Below are 27,758 nucleotides of genomic sequence, written 5' to 3' on the forward strand. Positions count from 1 at the left end.
TGGAAATTTACCCGGTATGTCTGCTGCTGCCTAGCGTTGGAAAGTCTCCTATTGACGTTTCTCGAAGTTTGACGTCAGTAGTTCAGCCTAAGGATTGACCTGCCATTGGTTGGAAGGTTGTGCATGGCGCGTTTAACGCTCGAGCATGTTTCCATCGTTTGACCTTAGCGACGGTATGCAAGGATCTAGTCTTGGTTGATGACGTCAGGTGACCTGGGTCAATATGAGACATTCGGGGACAGTAAGTGGTAGCAGTTTTACCTCATAACAACATGAGCGTAATCACACGATAATAGTTATGTTTGCTTGGCTGGGCGCCTTGCGTTCCCAAAGTGCCAGTTCTGTTTTAGTCGGGTACTGATATTACATGGTAGATGTGATTTCAGTGTAGTTCCCCTTGGAACTGTTCATGAAGCTGTTTGAACGCATTGTGTTCGTGGTTTTGTTGGGTTTCCCATGTCCCAAGGAAGGCTTCTTGCATAAGATGCAATGGCGAAGCAACCTTTGATGTGTGGTACTCATGATGAACACAATCCAGGGGTTAAAACACGAGTTAATGAGAGACATGAAATAGTGAAAGGTCCTCCAGGTGCCAATATCCGGTATATCTTCAGAGCACACACTGAACACATAGTGGTAATACACATTGTACGCATAGTATGGCAACCAGAAGACTCCGAAGAATACAGCTATGAAGAGGACTATGATAGCCAGGCGCCTACGGGCTCTAAACTGCTTGGCACCAGGCTGATTCTCGCCACGGAAACTGTCTGCGCTTCGAATAAGCGTGTGGGCCATTCTCGAGTACAGAACAGTGATGATCAATAAGGGTATAATGTAATGACACCATAGTTGCATCATGACGTAGGCCTTAGAAACCTGGGAGGCGTGTGACAAATAGGTACACAGGTAACCGTGGTGTACTTTTGCTGTGAAATACACAGGACTTGCCAGGAGTAAGGATAACAGCCATATGATACATACGATAAACAGGGTTTTCTTTGCAGAACCTCGGAACAGGCTCCGGCCGAGGTGCTGCGTGATCGCCCCGTAGCGCTCCGCGCTCACCGCTACGATTGAGTAAATACACACACCCTGTGCAACTATGTTCCAGGCGTTGATCAGCTTGCAGGCAGCCTCGCCTTGAGTGAAACACACGTTGACTTCTCCTTCGAGATGACTTGGAACCGCCACAAGAAGATACATCAAATCCCCCACGGTGACGTTGATCACCAAAATGTTGGGGGTCGTTCTGAGGGGGCGGTTTTTCAGGATGACTCCCAGTAGCGCCACGTTGCCTACCACGCCTATTAGAACTACGATGTACACGAAGATGTTCATGGGAGAATACAGATTATCGTAAGTGTTCTGACTGCAGACGAACTCCACTAATGATGCGTTTAAAGATGCCATGAAGTTTTCAGACGAACACTCTTGCTCCTCCTCCCATATATCTGTCGTTTGGTTTACGTTTTCCTCCATATTGCCTGCAAGAGGTGAAGAAAACAAAATAATTTAATAACAAAGCAAACACTTCTGCACATTGAAATGAAATTTCCACAGGTTAACTTAGTTGAACACAACTACATTTAAATGTAGTCTAGTTCGGTAGTCTAGTTAGTAAGACAGGGGAAGTACTGAGTATATAGTGCTTACACACATCGGTGTATGGGTAAAAACCAAAGTTATTCTCTATCCCCAATGCAAATTTTACATCTCTTATATCGTTGCGATACCCGCTGCCAAAACATAGGATTCGAACTGCCTCTAGCTACCGGGCAACCTCGGTAGTCTTGGTAAGACACTGCTCTAGGATAACAAGTGTGGTGGGTTGGAATCCCACCCGAGTAATATGCCTGTTCACAGGACTCAACAAGCACTGAGTATGCAGTGCTTACACACATCGGTGTATGTGTAAACAAACAAAATTACTGCATTTAAATGATTAGACACCCTGCCTTCAGCAGTTACATCCGGTCAAAGTTTTAGTTACTGTGTTTAAATGTCTCCTATAGGAATAGCACCGGGCTACTTATCATCTTGTATCGCTCTCGCTACCAACCGCCACGCTCAAGCTTGCGATCAGCTTCTGACAACACACGCCTAACCGAACACCCGACCATCAGAACACTCTCATCTGCCCACAACCGGACTTTCTCCTTTATTGCTCCGCGAATATGGAACAACCTCCCAGTACGCATCAGGAATTGTAACTCTTTGCCTTTGTTAAAAGAATCTCTTAAAACTCACTTGTATCAGATGTAATTTGTTGTATTTATAGTTCCCTTGGTTTTGCTCTTTTTAGCGCTTTGATTTTTATGTAAAAGGCGCTTTATAAATATTTAGTTGTATGTATGTATGAATGTTAGACCATTCGAACGGTTAAAAAAAAAGGTATACATCAACCATAATAAGTAAACAAATGTTGGATTTCAATGTCATCACAGGAAACTATAACCACGAGGTATATGGGTTAACCCAATCCACTTATATTGTATAGACTTTCATAATAATAATTTACGTGTTCCCATGTAGGTGTAGTCTTGCTTTATGCATGACTAGGCCTCTGGCGATTTTTCACGCAATGCGCAAAACTAAATTCATTAACCAACGGGAATGAAGAGTACTTAGGCAGTATAAGGTGCCAAATGTTTGCATTTACACAAGTCTTAAGATTGGCAGAGTGGATTTTGAGAAACCCATGGGAGCAAGAGCATTAATAATTGAATGAACTCATAAATAAACATCACATAATTTCATGTAATAGTGTACATTAAGTAGTATTTTTACTGGAATTGAACAAGAACGGGAAATACAGAAGGATGGGGGAGTTAACGAGAACAAAATGCTTGTCTTAATAAAATAATAATAAAACAACGCCCCCCCCCTTTTTCTGGCAGATTAAACAGTTCGTAACAGATAGTACGAGTTCAAGTCTGAATAAATTCCAGCGGTGGTTATTTAAACAAGGGAACTACGTCGGTATTTGAGACCAACAAATTTTCTAAAAACATTGCTCTGTGATTTCCACTTGTTTTTTTTTTTCTCAAAAACTTGACGACTAATGAAACTGTAACTTCTACAGGAAATTCTACAATTTCATTCACAGTGAGTAGGGAGTTATGTGATGTCTAAAACTTGATATACAAAAGGTGTAAAAACTTAAAATAAAAAAAATTAAAAGAAGGATAAAGACATCTGTATAGAACATAACAACGTCAATGCATCCATTGTTGGTTTTTAATAATTATAAAATAAAAAAAAGAGAAAAAAAGGAGCTTGTCGCTTTAAAGACAGTATTTCCACTTTAAATCGACGGCAGATGGATACTCTGTACCAAAAGGTGCAATTGCCTTTGGTTATCGCCAGGCTGAGAGGTAGCAATTAAAAACAGTTATTCCAATTAAACGTTTCGCCTTGATGATTTTTAAGTGCTTAAACGCACAGTATCGTCTGGTATAGATGGAAACAGCGAGTGATTTGCTGCTGTCGGAAATGTTTAGCCACAAACACATAGCAACATTATGAGTAATGTTGATGCAATTTTATAAATTAACTGTTGAGTTACTGTTGAGTTGATCACTACTTTGTGGAAAGGCTATACGTGCAGAGGGGAAGCGGACACAAATACAAGTGGAGCTGTGGTGTAAGGACTAGTCCTAACTTAGGACAAGTCCTAGGAGATATTTCAAACTTAAGGCTGCCGTTTGTCCTATAAGTTAGGACGAGTAACTCGTCCTAACTCGAGATTATACTATAGTCTCTAACTCTTTGTGAAATCGACCCCTGCTTTGGGCAGGTTCGTATTTGCTCAAACTGTAAAAACCACAAGTGGTAGCGATCAACGGAGAGCTGTTGATGGTATACACATTGTGAGAAACAGCTCCATCTGAAGTAACTTAATAGAAGTATAGAAATAGGTAATTTCTTACGAAAATATTTGAATCTGAAAAGGACTTCAAACTTGCAGCCTTTCTAAGCTTCTGAAAGCAAACAAGGTTGTGAAAGGGTGTTTTTCTTCTAATGCTTACTAACTTGCAACCCCGATGACCAATTTAGCCCAGTTTTTCACAGTTTTTATTTTATTTTATGTATGTGTTAATACTGGTCTTTGACAGGTACCAAAACGTAAACAGTGGCCTACGCTTACAAAGGCAACACAAAAACGGTGTCAAATATGCCAAACTAAAACATTACAGTAGTACGGTGTACAAAAGTCTCTGAATAAATCTACATGAGTTGCTACGTCTGCAACATCAGCATTGTTTAAAAGATAATCGAAAAATCTACTCTGAGTTGTATGTTTTGCTGACTTAACTGTTGGCGTTTACTTTCAAGTCAACCGAATAGTCGGGCCAGAGGAATCCAAGTGTCGAAGAAAAGTTCAGATAATGGCAATAAGTACGAATGTATATATCAAACTCCCCTTGAGACCAACTACTCGGTTGGGTGTTCTTTTGCTATCTTTTTGTTTTATTGAGAACAACATAATGTAAGGAATAGATTATGCATACAGAGACGGTTCTAATTTCGGGATAGCAAAGATTTTTAAGTCCGGAAGGGATCAATGGGACTGCGACTCATTTGTAAAAGCAAATATGTGGCTCTGAGTCTGACTCAACGTCTCAGTTAAAAAACGTCAAAAATAAATTTCATGTCTGTGTTTTGTCGTGATTGTTTTTTCCCTTTCTCGGTTTCATACTTCGGATGTACTCTACCCGGTTATCCCTTTCAATATAATATTGCAATCGCTTAAAGGGAGGGTGCATTAACGCCTATATGACTGGCGGGGTTCTCGAAAAGCTTTAACAAAAACACTTGAGTTTGTTTTCAGAGAGCACTTGTCACAGAGTGATAGTAAAAGCTTTTGGCCGACAGAGTTATACGACTAAAGCCAATATGCGATACACTGATGGCGAGGGAAATCCTCAGTTCATAGTGTTGATTATGACGGCATGAATTGCAGAAAAGGCATGCATATAGTATATAAGAGTATCAAGGAACTAGTCTTAGTTATCAAATTCTATTTAATATTTATAAACCAAGAAAATCTATATTCAAACTTTAGATTATGTTGTTTGCTGTATAGGCCCTAGGGTTTCCAGTAGGCACTTGGAACTTGTTATGTGTGTGCCATTTTCTCTATATCCCATAGGTTCCGGCCCAAGCACCAGACCTCTTTAGGCCAGTCTTATCTATGGCCAATAGTATCCACCCCTAGTCAACAGTCTTCTCTGGGCCCTATAATAATATAAATAAACATTGAAGTCTTATATAGCGCACGTATCTACCAAACAAGGCGAAGGCGCTGAGATACACAACCTTTCAGAAAGATAGGTTATTGCAGTGATGAATTCTGAGACCCAATTATGTAGCACCGTATAATGGGTTTACAGGGTTCTAGGGCGCATACAGCAGTCACAGCCAGGAACACAGGGGCGAACCCCTTCTCTTTTCACTAAAAGTGCACTGGGTTAATTTACATGCGATACACAACACATGGGACCAACGGCTTTACGTCCCATCCGAAGGACGTAGCAATGGTGTAGTATCTTGCTTGGGGATCCGGCCCTAGGCATCCGTCCCCTATAAATGTCCTTTAGGTAACGGCCCTATCGGCACCAGTCTTCTCTATGATATAATATGTTCCGACCATTTGCACCAGTCATCCCTAAGCCCAATAGGCTCCAGTCCGATGGGCACCTGTCCAAGTCCTCTCTATATAGGCCCTATAGGTTCCAGTCATAGGTACCAGTCTTGTCTTTGTTTAGTAACTTTGGATCTATTCAAGAGTTTGATACAATGTTTGCAAAAAGTCATACGTAGACAGTTTAAATCAGAGAGATTCAATTGAGAGATGCAATTTTTGAATGTGATAGTATATCGAAGAGAACAGCGTTTACTTGTTTTTATAACTGGGTTTTGGTTTAACCGACAGTTTTCCAGACAAAATACTGCGCTCCTCCTGAACTAGGTCGTGTTTTGAAGGTTGATGTACACAACATGACGTGCACAAATATACTTGTGTAGATCGAGGTCAACAACTCAATGCTAGAATGTAAACCCGCCGTCACGCCACTTTGTTGCGTTACGTGGTGCGTAACGCATTAATTATACCGTTGACGTTGTAGCAAACCCTCTCACGCCTCCAAGGGGGGAAACTCCGGGCAACATTTTGACTGGATTATAGCTTCGTCTACTATACGTGAATTGAAATAAATGACTTCACTGGACCAATCTTTAAAGGCACTGGACCAACTTTGGTTATTTTCAAAGACCAGTTTATACTCATTTGGTGTAACCCTACATTTTGCATAACATAACAAATTTGTGAAATTTTGACTCAATTGGTCATCGAAGTTGCGCGAAAATAATGATTAAAGAAAAAACACCCTTGTTGCACAATTATATGTGTGCTTTCAGATGCCTAATAAAATGTTTCAGGCCAGAAATTACCTGTCTTTCAACAACGGGGTTACTTCAAAGGGAACCGTTTCTCACAATGTGTTATACTTACTATCAACAGCTCTTCTTTGCTCGTAGTGAGTAAGCTTTTTGCTAACACTTATTATGAGTAATTACCAAATAGTGTCCCGTTGGACACTTTCGGTACAGAGTTTACAGAAGGTAATGGTGAAAGAGTTCTCTTGAAATATTGTTCCATGAAATGCTTTACTTTTTGAGAAAACATTAAAACAATATAAATTCTCCAAATATCGAAACATACGGATTTATTTTTAAACACGTGTCATGACACGGCGAAACGTGCGGAAACAAAGGTGGGTTTTCCCGTTATTTCCTCCCGACTCCGTGACCGATTGAGCCTAAATTTTCAAAGGTTTGTTATTTTATATAGAAGTTGTGATACACGAAGTGTTGGCCTTGGACAATACTTTTTTACCGAAAGTGTCCAATGGCTTTAAAGGCACTGGACACTATTGGTAACTGTCAAAGAGCAGTCTTCTCACTTGGTGTATCTCAACGCATGCATAAAATAACAAACTTGTGAAAGTTTGAGCTCAATCGGTCGTCGAAGTTGCGAGATAATAATGAAAGAAGAAAACACCCTTGTCAACCGAAGTTATGTGCATTCAAGTGCTTGATTTCGAGACCTTAAATTCTAATTAATCTCAGGTTTTGAAATCAAATTCGTGGAAAATGTCTTCTTTCCCGAAAACTACGTTACTTCAGAGGGAGCCGCTTCTCACAATGTTTTGTTTACTGTCAACCTCTCCCCATTACTCGTTCCCAAGTAAAGTTTTATGGTAATAGTTATTAAAGTTTTATGGTAATAGTTATTCCGAATAATTACCAATAGTGTCCTGTACCTTTAACGTGGGCCTGGGTTCTGTTACATGGATCTCATCGGCATAATACGGCTACGTTTTGGCAATCAGTCACTCGCCATAGACCCTTGACGCTCTGGTTACTTTACCCACTATTCCTATCATAATAGTCTCCCGAATTCCGAAACCTTGTCCACGGCTGTACATTTAATAGCAAGACAAGTTCCCCAAAAAGGATATACACAGTAGATAATAAACATTTTTATGGTGTACCGCAAATTTGATGTAACGAGCACGAAATGATTTTGGCTCAGTGCACGAAACATAACGACAAAATGTGTTCGCCTTCGTAGTTTAAGTAACTTGTCCTGAATTTTTAATTTTATGCCGGCATGTCAACTTTTGAGTGTCAGTTTAGTTTAATTGGCGAGATTAAAACATTCTTGATCGTGATCTCATGGAGCTTGGTAGACCCGAAACTGCTCAATGCTTAAACAAATTAATAGTTTTAAAGAACTAACAGTGATTGTTGCCAGTAACAGCGTTTACAAAGCTACCAAAAAGGTTCAAACCGGTTTTTATTGTGCACGAATACGTGCGCTTTATTGGGCAACTTCACTCTTGAATAAGCGTTGCTTGCTTGTGCTGAGTTTGTTAGTCAAAAATAGGCCGAGTTTGTATGATGCCGACAATCATGGTTCCGAGTTTACAAGGTGTCGAGTTTGCAGGGTGACGAGTTTGCAGGGTGCCGGGTTTGCCAGTTGCCGAAGTGTCCGGTATCAACATTTCAGCAAACCGTTTATTAGTCAACATCATTCAATGGCCAAACAAATGACAGTTTTTAGCGTTGATTTGAAAGTGCATCTTTCGCAACTGAGGGGATGGGGGAAGACAACTCAACACTAAGATACATTCTCCTTTAGATTAAGTTGCCGTCTCTTCCTTTGGAAATAACCAGTCTGATGAAGAGCAGACTTTGTGTTGTGCTGTGGAGACAAAGCAGCAGTAGGGCCAAGACGTGTTAAAAGATGATAATATTTAACGCCTTGAATAACATCAGGCAAATCATTTCAGGCTGTTTCTAATAAACTAAAGTGAGACATTCTCAGATGGGCCGTAAAATGTTGATCTTGATTCGAACTGATCGTGTAAGTACACGTAGTATGCTTCTGTCAACAAAACCAGCGGCTGATGTTGTCTTCAAGTACGTTGTGTTGTTTTAGACTATAAGGAGAGTAGCACATTCGCGCACGCGTGGATGCCAACTCAAAAGCACCAAGTGTTTGTACTCTGGTGTCAACTAAAATAATGTTATTAAGAGTTCGACTATGATATTACTGCCCTGTGGTGTGTTGAAGTTGACTGAACTCCTGGTTTTACCCCGCGACCGTAGAGTGTCAATATTTCCCCGAATCAACTTGAGGTAATATCATATACCCCCTCTTCCTCCATCCCTCCCACACGAAGAAAGTAATAACATTGTGGAACATTGCGGGAGACAAAAAGTCAGCAGGATTGAGCACTTGAATCCATAGATGTTAAGTCAATTTCCAGAGTGCCAATTATTACCTTCCATCGCCTCAAATAACCTGCCGTACTGTTGACACTATATAGACCGTTATCATGGTGCAGCCATCTTGAATTTCTCCCATTGATATCAATGTTACCTTACCGAGGCGGGAAGACAAAAAATAGTCTGGTTCATATTGGCAAAATGGTCATATTATACAAATATTGACTGCTTCGAGTGCTATGGTTAAAACTACGACTCTCGAGGTGATCCCCGGAGTGTACTATTTTCCCGAGGCGAAGCCGAGGGGAAATAGATAGCTCCGGGGATCACCGAGGCAGTCATAGTTTTAACCATTGCACGAGTAAAAGCAGTCATTTGTTTTATATCACCCCAAACATTTCTAAATATTGTTACTATTAAGTTACAGACCTGAATGCTACAATCCAAGGACGACGCGAATACAGATTGCGAAAACTTTTACTGTGCTGCATGTAGTGTCATGTAATCCGAAATGGTTACAGACTATTAATTTATCTTCCTGGTTCACGCAACGGACGTCTGGGTACTGCACGCCGTGTGATAGTCTTCGGACTAGCGCATGGCAAACCGATGCACTATCACACGGCCGTCGTCTAGTAAAACTAAGACATATCAAACAGTCTGTAGTTAAATTGATGTCCACAGCGAAGGTTTTTTGTCGGCACGCTGGTGCAGAAAGACATAGCTCGGTTTTGAGAATTACGTGCGACTATCACAATCTCTTATACTTAAAGTTTAAATTGGCAGAAACAATGTATCGGGTATTATTTCTAGAACTGTTACTATTAAATATACAGCCTATAGTTTATATCAGGAGGTCAACAAAATGATTGTTGTTGTCATGTTAATTTGTACAGTTACAAAATAATTGCCTAGGTTCCTTTCAATCAAACCAGTTTTAAACGTCAACGGATTGAGCGTGTATCATCGTCTATTCTTTTTTCCTCTTTTTTTTTCATTTCAATGACTGTAAAGCGGCGTTAACCTTGATGATTTCAACAGAAACAAAAACACTTCATAAGATGAACCTCGGAAGCATGTTTTCCATTCACAAAATTGGTGCTTGCCCGGTGCGCGCCGTTAGGGAAATCAAAGTTGCACAATGTTGATGGCTTCTTGGATGAGGTTGGCTCATAGATGATTTCTTTGCCAGCAATTCACTTCTGTGGACCCGCGTTTGAATCCCACCTCAGACAAGGGCCGTGAATGTGGACTGGGTTTTGCAGTTCTGTGTTGTTTTCCCTACAAGTTGTTTTTCTTCTCCGACATCTAAAAGCTTAGCGATGCTGCTCGTTTCTTCTTCATTCTTTCATTGGTGCTAATGTATAAAGCCTCAATTTCTGTCTTCACACTTCGGGGCTCGTGTACTACTCCAAAGATCTGCTGTTGAGAACAGGTACATAACCACCTTTGACCTCGCACCATTTCAGATGGCTCTCATGATTATGGAGGTTCGCAGTTAAGTTCGACGTACATGTTTACAGACAACACCTGTCCTTATCATTACCCTGTCTGTAATGGTCATTGTGAAAAGACCAGATTTTGTCGCTTGGTATCCATGTGGGTAGAGCGTATCTCAACATAACATGCATCAAATAACAAACCTGTACAATTTTGACTCTAATGGTCGTCGAAGATACGAGAGAATAATGGAAGGAAAAGGCACCTTTGTCGCGCAAGTTGTTTGCTCTCAGATTCCTAAAATTTGAGACCTCAGCTGAGGTCTCGAATTCAACTGAAATTAATATTTAAGTGAAAAAAATTACATAGAGAGCCGTTTCTCATAATGTTTTATACTACTATGATATAAGCAACCAGTCTACTAACTGTGCAGCTGTGTATCTAACAAATAACATACAATTAGGATGATAATTTATTTAACACAATGGCCATATCAGATTTTCTCAGCCCCAGTTATAGCGCACATTGTAACCCAATGTGTTAATTATTGCCGAGGAAGCTCTTTAATCCGTGTGCTATAATTCTACCAGCATTTCACACAAAAAACTACATGTGAACAGCTGCGTGTATAGCACTGTCTAGGACAGTAATTGGTCCCACACGACAGTAGTAATTATACACGGTGTAACTTTTTATAATAAGTAATTTCTTTCGCTCTTTCTCTCTCTCTCTCTCTCTCTCTCTCTCTCTCTCTCTCTCTCTCTCTCTCTCTCTCTCTCTCTCTGTTTCGGCAATGGTGACTGTCTATCAAGGTCTTTGCCCAGGCTTACAGCAACAGCGAAGGTTAGGAGTTGATGATATAATCAAGTCCAGAAAACCCTTGCACACTATTCTGAGATAATCAAATCTAAAGGGTAAATAGCGCCACAGTAAAAAGGGCACTGCCCTTTTCAACACCGAGCTGTTTTTGAATAGATCATGGGCTACTCTCTAAATGTAAAAGAGTGAAAAACACCACTCTTTATATTTCGAGTTGTCCCTCATATGGCTGTTTAAAAGAGTCAGTGGTGTTATTTCACTCTTTTAGAAGGGTTTCACTCCAGGACAGATGCAAACTTCCATCGAGAAAGAGTTGTCCCTCATATAGCTCTTCAAAGAGTGCATTTTCACTCTTTTGAATTTAGAGAGTAGGTTTCAAAGTTTTCTCACATGCCGTATATAGATGTATCTTTATGCTATAATACCAGTGAAATAGTTTAATAATTATTTTAAATAGACATATGAGCTAGGTTTCAAGGTTTTCTTGCGAGCAGAATGCCGGTTTGTAGATGCATGGTTACCATTCGGTTAAATAGTTGAATAATTTAATTTGTTGTTCGTGTAGGCATGCGGTTATATTATAATTCGTTTTATTATTTTGGTGTTGAGGTCGGAAGTGTTTCTATCATCAGGGAGATAAAACTATCTTTACTTGGTGTGATTATCGATTTATACTTTATTGTCAAAAGTTAAAATGCCATTTCATCATTTCATATTTAAATGTTCCACTTTTAAATATTTGTTTTGTTAGCTTTCAGTTCCTTTTAGTACTTTCCACCGTCAATGTTTTTGTTAATGTTTGTTATTTAAAAACAATTGAAGTAAGTTGCAAGTTGTAGCTTATTTTTTTATTTTTTTTCTACGACACAGACCAGAATGAAATATACTTTAAAGGGATTAATGTGCTGCAGTTTTGGAGAGTAAAATAAATGATTTTCGTCTCAGTTTTAGCGTGTAAGAACGTATTAACCACTTACGCTATGATTACGGTATGATACCGTAACTGTTTAATGGGATTTTGCATGCTAAAATTAATGTTCGTCTCATGTGCGACGAACATTCTTCTGTGATTTGTTTGGCTCATTTCTCAAAAACTACATAACCTAAGTAAATACTATTTGAAGGGAAGCCTCTAACTATCATTATCTTCAAACCCTGTAAAGTTAAAGTGTAAATCTGTGGACATTTTGAAAAAGAGTTAATTTAACTCTGCAATTGGCGTGACCGATTTTTATACACTATCACTTTGTGTCAATATACAACTGCCACTATCTCACTGCGCACTATGCGGGCATAAACCACCACACATTTATTTCGATAGCAAAATTCACAAAAGGTCGTCCTTGAGAAAGAAAAAAGGGTGGAAATATATTTAAACTTTATCAAACCAATGAAAAGCTTTATCCCAAATTCCGAAAATGTACTCTGCGGTAGTAGAATGTAGAGCAAGACAAGTTTTCAAAAGAACATAATCTACCCAGTAAGTTTTTACCGCGAGACAAGTTATTCCCTCAACCTAAGTAATGCCCTCAATATTTTGGTGACGACTAAAGACAACTCATGAACAAAGTACTGCCATTAATTTGAAGAGTGATTACCAAACGTACATTCTCCCTTCAATATAAAGTACTGTTACGTGACCACCAACTCCATGACATGTTTAAAGGTTTGGGTTTTTTGTTTGTTTTATTTCTATAGAAAATTAAAGGAAAACTAATTTATTTGCTTTTTGCTTGTTCAACAACCAATGAATGCACTACCCTTTTAGCAAATTATTCGCCTTGGGTTGTTTTATCTGGTTGAAGGCAGTGGACACTATTGGTAATTACTCAAAATAATTATTAGCATAAAACCTTTCTTGGTGACAAGTAATGGGGAGAGGTTGGTGGTATAAAACATTGTGAGAAAGGGCTCCCTCTGAAGTGCCATAGTTTTCGAGAAAGAAGTAATTTTCCACGAATTTGATATCGAGACCTCAAGTTTAGAACTTGAGGTCTCGAAATCAACCATCTAAACGCACACAACTTCGTGTGACAAGGGTGTTTTCTTCTTTCATTTTTTATCTCGCAACTTTGATGACCGATTGAGCTCAAATTTTCACAGGTTTGTTATTGTATGCATATGTTGAGATATACCAACTGTGAAGGCTAGTCTTTGACAATTACCAATAGTGTCCACTGCCTTTTAGTTTCGTTGCCTTGCGCAAAATTAACAAGGTTTAATCATTTGCAAACAACCTACCAGCATGACTACAATAACCGAAGCAATTGTTTCCTCGTAAAAAAAAATATGTTGTGGCTTTAGAACGCTGCACTACCAGCATCATTCCATCAAATTGAAATAAAGTCTTGTTCTTTCCAGTTATTTTATGGACAATGAAATATTTATACGCGTGAATAGACTTTACGGCCCTGTCCCATAATGTTTAACGGCTCTTTATATCCAATCACAACAGCATAATGCACTTTTGAGAACCCGGGAACAGCGAAGGATAAAACTCACACCCCGGCGAAATTCCAGGGCCAACTTTCACAGAGCACTTGACACATTTTGGTAATCGTCAACGACCAGTATTCCCACTTGGTGTGTCCAAACCTATTTATAACATAACGAACCTGCTTAAATTGTAAATCGAAGCGGCACGAAAATAACGAAAGAAAATACAGTGCCAACACACATTGGTGTATGGGTAAAAAACAAAATTAATGTCATTAACTTGTTGAGTTTTAATTAGCGAATTAAAGTATACACTGTCAATACGCACAACAAGTAAAGCTATAAGCAAAACAAAATTAAGTTACAAGCCAAACTTTCTTGCAGAAGTACATTTTGTGACTGGTATCCCGCTTATTTCTACTGAGCAGACTTTATTTTAAAGCAGTATTTAGCAGTTTTAGCTTGTATAAAAAAAATCAAATGAAAATTACCTCAATGAGCAATAACAATATAGAACTATACCTCTTTAAATACCGATTACCTTGAAACCTTTTGCGTTCGATTAGCTTCCCCGGGTAGACCCCGGTGTGTGTGTTTTTTTTTCTCCAGGACGAACGTGTGTAATTACCCACGTTCGTCCTGGAAAAAAAACCGCCACACACCGGGGTCGACCCAGGGAAGCTAAACGAACGCACCCATAAATGATGAAGATCATATCAGTAGTTAACCTACAGTATAACATATCACAATACCAATGCAAAATTATCATATTGATTAGCTAATAGCTAGTCTATATGGTAAGTGTGTATTTGACTGTGCGTGGGAGTTTCCGTTAAGACTATACTGTATCTAATTTGTGTAACTTTCTACTGTCACCCTAGGGCGATTCTGTTTGAAATTCAAATGATGATATAATTCTCCCTTGACTTAGGTTGTTTTATCACTTGTACGTGGAATTACTTGTAAATAATATGCATATCTTGATTTTGATGGTATAATTGCTGAATATTCGAACTCTGATCAGCAGCATTGATGAAGCCTAAAGTAAATGTAAACTACTGATATATTCTCATCGAATAAAGTAGAGATGAAGCTTCAATCCAAAACGTTCCTCAAAAAAGTTGTAGACTAAAGCACCAACCCTAAGTTTTGTATTTCTTAAAGCCACTGTACACCTTTGGTTGTTGTCAAAGACAGTATTCTCATTTGGTGTATCAAAACATATGCATACATTAACAAACCAGTGAGCATTTGGTCTCAATTGTTCATCGAAGTTGCAAGAAAATATTGGGGGAAAACAATACTGTTACACATATTTATGTGCTTTTAGATGCACGAGAAAGGCTCCAGGCCGGCAATTTGTTCAGATTCAATTGAAATATTTTAATGAGAAATTATCTCTTAGTCAAAAACTGCTACTTCAGAGGACGTCGTTTTATACTCTAATTGTAACGGATAATACCCAAAGTGTAGCCTGCCTTTAATATAATTTGTATGCTCCGTTTTGTTCTTTCCATGGAAACATCAATCAACATTTAAATTAGATTCAAATCCCTTTGTAAATAAACATGTAGAGTTTCAAACGTAAAGGTCACGTTGACCTTTGTTTTCCATTTAAAGGGACACAGTGCCTTAAATCGGTCGAGTTGGTCCCTAAAAAAAAACGTTTGAAACCGTTTGTTATAAAATGTATATGGTTAGAAAGATTTTTTTTTGGATCGTTATATTCTACTTTTTAAAGATCTCTCTAACCTTATGCATTTCATTTCAAACAGTTCCAAATCCTTTTTATAGCCTAACTCGCCTGATCCAAGGCAACGTGTTCCTTTAAAAGCCAGAGAAATAATATCCTCAGTGATCGAGACCAAATCCGAATGGAGACCAAAATGGAGTCAAAACTCAACATTTTACCAATTAAAGTTCATGTTACCTTTTTATGTCTGGGGGATCCTGCTTTAAATCGACCGGGAAGTGGTGTTGGGGTGCACAACCAGGGGACCAGTATGTGTAGGTTAAAGTAAACCAGGGGTGTATTTCACAAAGGTAGCCCTAACTTAGGACTAGTCCTAGGCAATGCTAAGAGATAGGACCAGTCCTAAGTTAGGACCAGTAACTCATCCTAACTTAGGACTTGTCCTATCTCTTAGCAGTGCCTAGGACTAGTCCTAAGTTAGGACTACCTTTGTGAAATCCACCCCAGGAAACATAATATGTGACTAGTTCATACACTTTCAGAAATGAAAGGTTGATATTCCTGAGGTCGACTGGAGAAGTGCTTTCCTCGTTATTGCCAATGCTTATGGATACACCATTATATCAGAAAAGCATGGTGTTGTTTGAGAGAAGATAATAACGTAGGCCTACTCTCCATCAAACTTTGACTGTATCTACATTAGCCTATATCACTAATTGTAGACCCATGTTGTTCTATTGTGCTGTCAAATCGTAACAACGTACCCTGATTTCAGAAAACAAATCTAATAAGCCTGTATAGTTGCACTTTTTTGTTTTGACTGAACATGACGTTGGCTTCATCCTATGAATGAATAAGTAATTCCACAGACTATGTACAGCCATTATTGTAAACAACAGTTCAACATTCATAATAGCCGGTATCAAGGTTTAGTAAAACATGGTAATGTTATGAGGAGCTGGTTATGTGCTCTCCGTCATGATATACTTGAATTGTATAGGCCGTTTTCATTAACTATCAAACATTGCTCACTAACCGCCGTAACACACCCTGTTTAAAAAATAAATAAAAATACTATTGGCTGCAATAATTAAATCAACGACGTTCACTTCAAGCGACGATTGAATGAGTAATTCCACAGAGAGGTAAACCCAACATCGTAAATAGCAGTTCATAATAACCGGTATCAATATACCAGGAAACCATGTTAACGCTTTGAGGAGCTGGTTATAGTCAATTGTTTACCGCACACGATATCAACTACGTTTGCTTCAAATTACGAATGAATAAGTAATTCAACAGACAGGTTTTGTCCAGCCAACATTATAAATAACAGTTCAGCATTCATGTAGCCGGTATCCAGATATTTGATCGCACATCACATGGTAATTTATTTGTCATTCCATTCGTGGTACAAAGGCTATGTTACCAAAGTGGGTACGATTAAAACCACAGATTCACATTTTAGTATATACAAGTACAACATGCGTCAGGGTGTCTTTTGAAGAACTATAAATACCTATAGATACCTCTCGAATAGCAAGGCATAGTGTGAGGGGGGATCGATCACCCCTGGGAACGAAGGTGAGAACAACCCAATCTGTAATCGCGTCTGGCACCCTAAATGCGCACATGGCCATTTTGATTTGACCGAAAATGGCTGGTAATAAGTTGTCGCAACTTTCTCATTGCACATCTCTGGTCCCACCCACTTCATAATTCTTCAACATCATTCATGAAGCCATATCAATAGCCACACGCAGGCTAACATGCGCTGCAAACTACAAAAACCACCATCCGTAGCCAAAGACAGTTCGTGTACTTTTGGCAGTCAATAGATGTGTCACGGAGAAGGCACACGAAATAAGCAACTCTTACAAATTCGCAAAATTACACGCTCCATTAAAAATCATTCGAATCTCTTGAAAGATCTATTGTTGGTATTTTCTAATGCTACCTATGGGATTGATATATAGCCCGGTTCTGAGAATATAGAGACAAACAACATTTATCCACTCAGTAGGAAATTAGAGTATAACAAGAAAACTCCCGGACTCGTTAACGACGAGTAAGAGCAACAAAGAAACCATTTACTAAATTACTCAATCTGTGTTTGTCATTCGGGATAAAAAATATTACTAATGACATTAGGCGCATGACCAATTTGCATCCAAAATACTCCTTTAAAGGTCCTGTGTATTGGAATTTTGTTTTAAGTTTAACAAATACCTAAACTTATGGCCTATTAAGTCTGTTTCTCTCTAAATTTAAAAAGGTTCCTATATAAAATTGGTCTGATATTAATACAACATATTACTATTTGTATGTGATTGTTATTGTTTATATTTACCACATAATCGCAGTCAATTTTGATTGTCCCTATGGTGACGTCTACGTCTACGCTCCGAATTTTCCCCTCTTTCATGGGCGCTGGTTTTACCCTAACTTTAGTTTGTTAACATTATCAGTATAGTTATTTATTTATTTGCTCTCAAAAGCCTATTCTTTGTTTTGTTCCTTCTTTTAGTAAGCTTATATTTATCTTCGAGTTGGTTAGACAAGGCAGAGGTTGTGGGTTCGAATCCCAGCCAAAAATTCCCGTGATATGTTTATGTAATTTAGGAAAGTATACCAAGTATGCTGTGCTTATACGCACGTCAGTGTACATGAGAAACCAAATAGTTGCATTTATAGGCTGATGTGTGCACGTTTCGTAGTTGAAACTTGAACAAATATCCAACTCGATTTCCCTTTAAAGGCATTGGACACTATTGGTAATTACTCAAAATAATTATCATCATAAAACCTTACTTGATTACGAGTAATGGGGAGCGGTTGATGGTATAAAACATTTTGAGAAACAGCTCCCTCTAAAGTGACGTAGTTTTCGAGAAAGAAGTAATTTTCCACGAATTTGATTTCGAGACCTCAAGTTTAGAATTTGAGGTCTCGAAATCAAGCATCAGAAAGCACACAACTTCGTGACACAAGGTGTTTTTTTCTTTCATTATTATCTCGCAAATTCGACGACCGATTGAGCTCAAATTTTCACAGGTTTGTTATTTTATGCATATGTTGAGATACACCAAATGTGAAGGCTAGTCTTTGACAATTACCAGTAGTGTCCACTCTCTTTAAGTCAGAACTATTTATACTCGATTCTTAATCAACAGATCGAATCTGCCATAGAAATTAAAAGGACAAAGAAACACCAAACAAAGACATGATTAACTTATCTCGAATAGTAAGCCGAGTCTCCCATGGGTTCAAGTTTATCTTCTTTCTGAATAGTCAAAAGACAAGCCTATAATAACGAAGTGCATGTTTTGTAGAAGTTATATCTGAGGGAAAACGACTTATTGCAATCAGTCTGATTAGAAAAGCTCATACTCTATATACCAATCATCCAGAGTAATTTTGCCATCTGGATTAATTTGCCGACGAGCAGAAAACAGCATTTCAAGACCAAAACAATTCCAATAATGCTTTTGTTCGATTTAGACCTCAGTAATCATAATATTTGTTTTTAACTAATTTAGCTCGTGCATTTTTAAGCTCACTGATGGCTGGTTCAGACGTTATGTTTGTAATATTTATACTTTATAAATTGTTGATGCATTTTAATTTAGCTTAATTCAATTGTTTATATCCTTCGCCTTGAGGCAGAGTCGATCTGCAACTATTTTCCCTTTATAATTGTTATAACTGTAATTTATGATTTTAAATTATTATTATTATAATAATCCGCACAATTCGTGAAGCATATCTCGTGTTTCCGATGGTTGCTTTCAAATGGGGTCACCTCATTTGATTAAACATTGACAGATTGGCTAGTGAGCTATTTTTCGTTTTGTTAGGGAAAGAAAATGAGTTCATGATCCTGCAAGGGGAAAACAATGTTTGATACCGTTTAATATTGAGTTCATGTTACGTTGATGACAACATGTTTCAGGAAGAAAGTAAAGTACAGGGTATGGTCCCATGTGATGGGGACAGAATGACTGTCACACATGGCCGTAATTGTGCACTGTACTTTTTTGTATACATTAAGGATATAGGGTAAAGAGTACCCTAGTGGATTACGCATAAGAGTTATTTACCAGCCGTGGTATATCCCCTTTAATGTAAGCGTATAAAGTGGCACGCTATAGAGACCAGTACTATACGCGAGGGTCATTGAAAAAGTGCAATTTCCGAATCTGGAAAGATTACAGTTTTACTGCAAAATTTAAGAAATTTCAGGCAGAACAAGCTCATCATTGTCTTCATTTTCATTTTTCTATAATACTTGGTGTTTGTCTTATGAAAGGCTGACTCGCTCCAGTCATCTATTATAGTCTATTCCTGTCACACGTTAGCAAGTAACTTGTCTTGCGTTTTCACTCTGAAAACTCACAGTTAAGAATTGACTTGATTCCGGGTCTGATCTATTTTGGGTTACTTTGACTCAGAATCAATTTTAAACTGACCCTGAACCGTGTCAAACTGACACGTAATCCAATTCAAACTTCATTTTGTATAACATGTTCCGGTCGGCTTGAACAAGCAATGGATCAGGTCACAATGGACCCGGAATCCGGGCCAACTCTGACCCTGGTTTTCTAAAAGTGTACATACAAAGCATACTCCTGGCAGTTGTCTATATCAGGGAGGCCTGACCCATTCTGGGTCAGTACGACCCGGAATCTGGTCCAAACGGAGTTTAAAAAGTGAAAACTGACACATAATCCGATCAAACCGCCATTTGACCAGGAATCCGAGTTAGTTCTGACCCGCTTTCCTGTAAAGCGTGTACATGAAAAACATATTTCTGGCAAATGTCAATGCCGAAGTATAATTGAGAGAAATGGTTAAAGGCAGTGGACACTATTGGTAATTACTCAAAACATTAGCATAAAACCTTTCTTGGTAACGAGTAAGCGGGAGAGGTTGATGGTATAAAACATTGTGAGAAACAGTCGTGCCATAGTTTTCGAGAAAGATCTGAAGTAATTTTCCACGAATTTAAATTCGAAACCTGAGATTTAGAACTTGAGGTCTCGAAATCAACCATCTAAACTCACACAACTTCGTGTGACAAGGGTATTTTCTTCTTTGTTCATTATTATCTCGCAACTTTGATGACCGATTGAGCTCAAATTTTCACAAGTTAGTTATTTTATGCATTTTGTTGAGATACACTGGTCTTTGAAGGCTAGTTTTTGACAGTTACCAATAGTGTCCACTGCCTTTAACAACTTAAACTAATTTAAGGTTTTCTGATGTCGTTATTGCAAACTTTGTCATAAATTAATATTATTTAAACCAAAGAAAATCCAAGCGGCTGTCTCAGCACCCACGCTACTCCTCAAAAGTCATCAGTCTAATGTACACGGTGTGACCGCCAATCTCCCCTTCTAAACTCAGACATACACCACGCAAAGTCTTGAATCTTATTTCATTCAAACTCGGGGCAAATGTGTACACACACAAAAAAAGAGGGTGAAAGTGAGCAGGCGTCTTAATTATGTTCCACACAGCGATCAAAAGTCTACACTTTGTTTGATAATCAAAGAAACTTTGGGACCTGTATCTGTAATTCCATGTGATTTAATAACCGGCCAATGTACTCCTATATAGGGACCTTTTTTAAATTAACTGGAAACATTTTTCAATGTTTGTGGAGTAGCAGCTGATGGTAGAAACTTTATCTGTGATATTGCGTGCTACTGTGGACTGACAGGCTGTCTAGTCCCTAGGCTGTCTCACAGTGTCTCCGCTTCAAACGGAAAACCACATCATGAAGGCTACAATATAATATGGAATCATTTCGTATCACATTCGTGGATTTTTTGTATATATAATGTATTGATTGATAACAATGCTGAATCCAATTAGGGATAATTTTTTTTTTTCATCTTTTTTTTCCGTTAAATATTTCAGTCCACCCCTCAAACCAACAGGTAAAAAACTGCATCGAAATGAGGTTTTAAAGTTTGAATTAAAACAACGACCAAGTTTACTTGACAGCTTCGAGTTCTAGGGTTAAAACTAATACTATAGTTACATCATTTATAGGGTGTATGTACTTTTTGTAGGACAAAAAACACAATGTTCACAGATTTACATTCAACTTACACAGTTTGAAGATAATGATAGTAGAAAGCTTCCCTGAAAATATTACGTGCTGAGGTGCTGTAGTTTGGGGGAAATGAGTAAAACAATGTCATGAAAATAATTTCGGTCTCATGAGACCAAAATTATTTTAAGCATTTGCAAACGTATCTTCATGACATTGTTTTACTTATTTCTCATGTAAGTAGTATTTGAAGGGAAGCTTTCCACTATTATTATCTTCAAACCATGTAAGTTTAATGTAAATCTATGGACAAAGTACCCACATCCTTTAAAGAGCGCCTAACGTATGTTTCTTAGCGCTATAACCAGACTTACGAGAATGTCAAAACAGATTGAGTTTAAGTAATGATTGAAAAGTGTTCAATGAAAGTGCCACTTGGATGTGATTGGGTAGCTTGTTCCAAAGTATATCAGCTACGACCGAGAAAGCACGATCTCGTTTGTGTTTTTTTTGCTATTTTTCTCCGACTTGAACATAATTTAAAACGATACGTTGTCTGTTCTGATCTGAACTTCAACATTGAGCATTCAGATTTGAAACAAAGTCAAATTGTAAGAAGTAACGATAACTATAAAGTAAATTTTCGGGTACAACTCTGAAAGTGTAAATCTATGTTTTGGATGAGTGCTGGCTCTGAAAAGAGCCTGTTATCCCAACGTTTCGAACGGTATTCTCTGCTTGTCTTCAGGAGTCAATTTATATTTAACATGTATACTTAATTATCACAATTTTGTCCGTCAAAATGAAGATAAGCCTGGGGGTGGGATAAATAACAGAACAAAACATTTCCATGTAAAATTTAATACAACGTACAAAACATTATTTTTGAAATTAGGACAAACCCGAAGGCGCGATAAGTGAGGACGAAAATGTCACAACTTTGCAAGGTGTTTTTTAGACAATGGATTGTAAGCTGTACAAAAAGATCCACTACGTATAGGGTCCAGCCCTAAAGCTGTGTGCGTACTTCCATGTCCTTATAATACGTTTTAATCCTACTCAATTTGTTTGAATAATTTCTTTAAAGGCCTTCTGAGAATATGAACGGATACACAAAATAACAAAAACCTGCGATTATGAAAGAATATCATATTCAACTACCCGCAGGTAAGGTTTCAGCTTCTGAATGTTTCTGTTAATCTTTCACCATAATGTTTTCTCAGCTGTCCATTTCACCTGGCGAACATCGCGTGTTACTTCATCTTGCTTATTTTAATAAAAAAACTAACTTGATTTTTTTTTTGTATTAGTTATTAATACAAATCAATTTAAAATGCCACTACATTGGAAGATATGCAGAGCAGCCTATAAACTTTTCTTTTTTTTCTTTTTGATCTTACACAAACATGGTAAGTGAGTAAACTCCCTCAAAATTAAGTTTGCAAAGATACTTCTCTTACTAATATGATAAAAAAATAACAGGAATTTAACTGAAATTGAGTATTAAGTTTTAGCTTAAATTTGTAAATCAAAGTTATGTCAAAACATCTTAAACTACAGGCTTGTACGCGGGTAGGTCACTTCTTTTATCTTCACCTTTTGGGTTTTTTGTAGACTGAGCAAGTCGGCTTTATATCATCCGTTTCATAGTCACTTTCTATCACTTGACTAAATCTACCACTTTCGCTCCCGATCTATGATACCACGTACTGTCGAAGGAACGAGCGTATTTCCTGAATGATGGTCCTCGTCCATATACCATGTTCACGCACCACCTGGTGGTGTTCACTGGAGTGAAAATGAGCTTACGTAAAACATACGAACAATTGACTCAAAAATTAAACAATAACGCGCCATTCGTGCAAAATAATGGAGCGTTTTTAACAATAGCATGACGTCCCAGGCGTGGGTTAAGTCGCATAATGCCCTCGGTTGAACGCGCCGTTCTTACCCACGAATGGCGCGCACCTCGGGCATTATCCTATACGTAACAGATGTTGGCCAAGTGTGTCTATATTCATTCAGTAAAACAACAAATTAGTGCGATAAAAGTGAACAATTTGAAGCCTTTTTTACCTAATGGACCAGTGTTATTTGTTAGCACCGCACAAGGAGAAGTGAACACGAAAACGGGATTAGTAATACTAAGTGCTTTACAGGAAATTAAAGATATACTTGAATGGTTATTTCGCCAATATGTAACACGCCCCGTGAACAAATATAATAATACCGATGAAAAAATTGCAGAACACTGTTATGATAAATTAGGTGTCAGTGTTTTAACTGGAGACTATCGCATAATATAATATCAGTTAGCTTGTAATGTTGAACAAATAATGTACAAGATACAAGCTAGGCCGTTTGGGAAGATTTTGAAACTTTAACTATAACCTGTTTGTTAATTTTGGTTTTTACCCATACACCGATGTGTGTTAGCACTGTATACTCAGTACTTTCCCAAGTCCTGTGAAAAAATATCACAGGCATGTTACTCGGGTGGGGTTCGAACCCACGACCCTTGCAAGAGCTCGTTTTACAGGACTCGGGGAAGTACTGAGTATATACAGTGCTAACACACATCGGTGTATGGGTAAAACCAAAATTAATATTCGTTATCCTCGATGCAAATTTAACATCTCTGATGGAACTTGTTTGGTACGGCTTTTATATCTGCAATTGTTCTTTGTCTGGTTTTTTTCTCTTTCTTTACTGTGTGAGGATTCACTCTCGTGCGCCTTGATCACCGTTATTTGGTGGATTTTGGCGCCTCGTATTTATTATTATTAGTATTACTTTTATTTAATGTAAAGTAATGGATAATTAGCGAGTTTAGACAATTTGAAAACCATCGGGTCAGGACGGGGCGTAATTGCTGTAACTCACGTAAACGACCTCTGGAAACTTAGCGTGCAATTACAAGTAGGAATTCTCTCTGCGGGTTTTGATATGGCAGCCTCTGCGGGTTTTGATATGGCAGCCTCTGCGGGTTTTGATATAGCAGCCTCTGCGGGTTTTGATATGGCAGCCTGGGGATTTTCTATTACCACACGGTGGACAGCTTAACGCTATGCTGGGCCTACACTTCAAGGGATATTTGATGAATTTGATGCAAAGTAATGGATTTCAAAAGGTACTTTTAAAGCTCTTTTTTAGAAATGTTTACACCAGGTTTAAACCACCATTGGAAATCAGAAGAGATGCCTCCCATTATTCGAAGAATTGAGCGTTAGTGTTTATCTTTGTCGACTTTCGTAAACAAATAAAACCCTCAAATTTGACAAAGTTGCTGGAATTGGGCCTTCAACTTAATACTATTTTCAACTTTTTCCCGAGTTATGAATTTTTAAAGTTTTTTCAAACATTTTTCGCAAATAGTTTTATCAGGTTTTATCCTCTGTTGAAATAAAGGGTCAGGAATTACCTCAATTTTTTTTTCTCGTGGAATTGGGTATTTGCGTTATTTAAAAAGAAAAGGATACCAACTTAAGGGTCACGACAAATTTGCCATAATGCCTTATGTAAAGGATTAGAGCTCCCACTAGTTGCCGGGTACTCTCGGTGGTCTTGTTGGTCAGACACTGCTCTGGCATTGCAAATGTCGTGGGTTAGAATCCCACCCGACTAATATGCCTGCTAACACACTTCGGAGTAGGGTAACACCAAAACAACTATGCCCTATGATTATCTCGAATCAAAGAAATTACGCGATTCTACCAGGAACAGTTCCACCCCATCTTCCTATTTTGCTGTACTTTGTCTTTATGCAATTATTAAAGCACATAATATACCCATTAATAGCGTTCTGCAAACAACTAATTTTGCCAGAGCCCACCCTTGAATCCTGTCTTGAGTACTGTGATACTATTAGTCAAACACGCTTTCTAACACAATCAAATAATATACCTTACGTTGATGCAAAGAATGTATAAGCATGCCTGAAGCAGCCGTTTTGGAGTCCACCAAAAGTGTCAATATATTTGCTCAATAAAAAAAGTAAAACAATTATAATAACAAAAAACGCACAACTTAACCATCTGGCTTGAATTATTTTATTTTATTTTCAATTGTTGGTATTCTAATTGCTCCGGCTTCGTTGCGTGGTAGGCGCCGACGTACATTTTCTTTCATATTCAACCTCATACCAAAAACAAATATTCTGATAACGATTTTTTCCCCGCAATATTGTGCGTCATCCTTCATAACCATACCTTCACGTTCTTAATCCATGTATTATGATAGCGTTGCGGGTGATGCATGTTGTTCAAAACTCATGTTGACTAACAAGCCAAACTCCCCCCCCCCCCATACTAATTGATGTCTAGATTCCAATTGCTTGTGAAAATTACTTTACCATCGTACCATATTTTTTCCCGCGGCACGGGTAAAGGTTTTAACACTAGATTGGACAAAAAATGGAACGTCACTAGTGACTATAACAACTGTCAAAAGAGGTAGGAGAAATCTTGAGAAACCATGATCCAATTATGCCTAAATGTCGCCATGGCAACATTTTACTTAGACAAATTGAAAGAATATTATTCATTTTAAGACTCCTTCGTGCCAACTGACATTATTAAATAAATATATTAAAAAAAATGTATTGAAATAAGTGGCATAACTACTTCTAAGTCCTTACTTGATTTGGGTAATTTTTCAGCCATGTGAAAGCACTCAACGTTTAGCCCGGGGGAGAATTGGGCTTAACTTGTTTGTTCTATTACACGCAAAACTGAGTGACGTTCGCACTTAAACTTCAATTTAAACGTTAATGAATATTGGTGACCGTTTACAATGCACCATGTCTTTAAAAGGACACTTCTGGTGTAGGAGATATGCAAAAGCAAGGCTTACATAGAGTTCCTTTTAAACGAACATTTAAGCACAAAAGTAAGTTTCCAACTTTTTGCTATTGGTTTTAACACAGTTGGGGCCACGATTAGTGTTAGAGACACAGGCACGTTTCGTGTTTTTTAATACAAATACTTTTTTTTTTTTTTTTTTTTTCTTTTTTTAAACCTGCAAATTTGTGTTCTTTTTTGCATAAAAAACAGCGTGTGGTATTTTTTAAAGAGGTCTAAATAACGACAGTATAAAGTTAGTTGGACATACACGTTGGTTTGTACGGTGAATTTCTGCTTATCTTTTTTTCAATATTGGACATTGAACATTCACATAGGTTTGTACAGTGAATGTCTTTTTTTGCTATTTCGACAGTGCGGATTTGCAGGGGTTTGTACAGTGAATGTCCACTTTTTTCCGATATTGGATATTACAATTAGAACTCACATTCGCAGTACAAACCTCTAATGAATGTACATTGTCCATACTCAAAGAGCAAAGATAGAAATTTACGAACAAACCATAATATGAGAAAGTTAATGTTGAACATTAATGTCTATAAAATAAATATTCTCTAAATTGATGTCTAGACGTAGATCATAAGTCTCTCTCTCAAATAAAACTACCCAAAAATTTTCACAGTCAATGCTCTGGTTGTGTTAAACTCAAACGATTTTGTTGTGGTTTTACTTAAAGGCACTGGACACTTTGGTAATAATTGTCACATAACAGTCTTCCCACTTGGTGTATGCCAACATGCATAAAACAACAGATCTGTGAAAACCATCGAATTGCAAGAGACTAATGACAGAAAAACACCCTTGTTGCACAATTTTGTGTTCTTTCAGATGCTTAATAAACGGCTTCGGGCCTGAAGTATTTTATTATTTGAGTGAGAAATTTACCTCAGAGGTTTCTCTACATTACTCGTTTCCAAGTAAGTTTGTATGTAAGCAAATTGTTTTTTAGGGTATATACAAAACATGTTTGTCATGTTGTGGCAGATTCAATCTGTCAGGTATACCATCAAGTATTAATAACTTATTGTGTCTGTTGAATGACTTACCCAAGTGGTTAGCTCAGTCGCTGCTATCCAAGAATAGAGAACGCCTTTGTGAAGCCAAGAACCCCAGCGGTATCAGACGGAAATATCCATTCGGCCAAAAAAAGGTCTTCTCGAGAAAATACACAAGAGAATTGTTTCGAGCAGTGCTGAGCAAACAGAAGTCTCTTCAAAACAATCGTATATATGCCAGTAGCGTTACCATCCAGAGGCCCAGGAGTTCATTATAAACATGTTTTGAAGACAAGACTAATAAAGTCAAGCTTTGCACAGTTAAGTCGAGAACAACTGCGGTGGGGTTACGGTCGCTTCAAACACATTAAGTCAGCAGCAGCTCAAATAGGTTCGTTTGCTGTAAAACGTGTCACTCGCTCTGGGTGATGTCAACCATAGATGAACATTCACAAATTTGTAAAATACACTGCTTTGTGGATGAACACACACGATACTTTGAAAAAAAAAATTTGCACTAGATCTTTTTTATACAACAGGCAATATTATACCTCCCGTGTGCAGGACTGCACATTGGTAGTCTGCTTACCGTGTAGTCAGGTTGGTCGTGCTTGGTTGATGCCCAACAAAACAGCGCCATCTCAGCCTGAGTCAATTTG

The 27,758-nt window shown here is 38.1% G+C and overlaps 1 protein-coding gene across 1 annotated transcript; it reads right to left on the reverse strand.

Annotated features, from left to right (window-relative positions):
• Positions 1-27,649, reverse strand: LOC117288020 (gastrin-releasing peptide receptor-like). The gene is made up of 2 exons (XM_033768696.1): positions 27,151-27,649; positions 1-1,487 (listed from the first exon to the last, which is right to left on the reverse strand). Exon 2 carries the CDS (start codon positions 1,480-1,482, stop codon positions 364-366), a length of 1,119 nt encoding a protein of 372 aa, XP_033624587.1. The 5' UTR covers positions 1,483-1,487; positions 27,151-27,649; the 3' UTR covers positions 1-363.
• Positions 27,650-27,758: the final 109 nt, after the last annotated feature.

The sequence above is a fragment of the Asterias rubens genome, chromosome 3 (assembly GCF_902459465.1).
Source record: "Asterias rubens chromosome 3, eAstRub1.3, whole genome shotgun sequence".
NCBI lineage: Eukaryota > Metazoa > Echinodermata > Asteroidea > Forcipulatida > Asteriidae > Asterias > Asterias rubens.

Coding starts and splice junctions, on each gene's coding strand:
- LOC117288020 (XM_033768696.1), bottom strand. CDS start 1,482: ATGGAGGAAAACGTAAACCAAACGACAGATATATGGGAGGAGGAGCAA.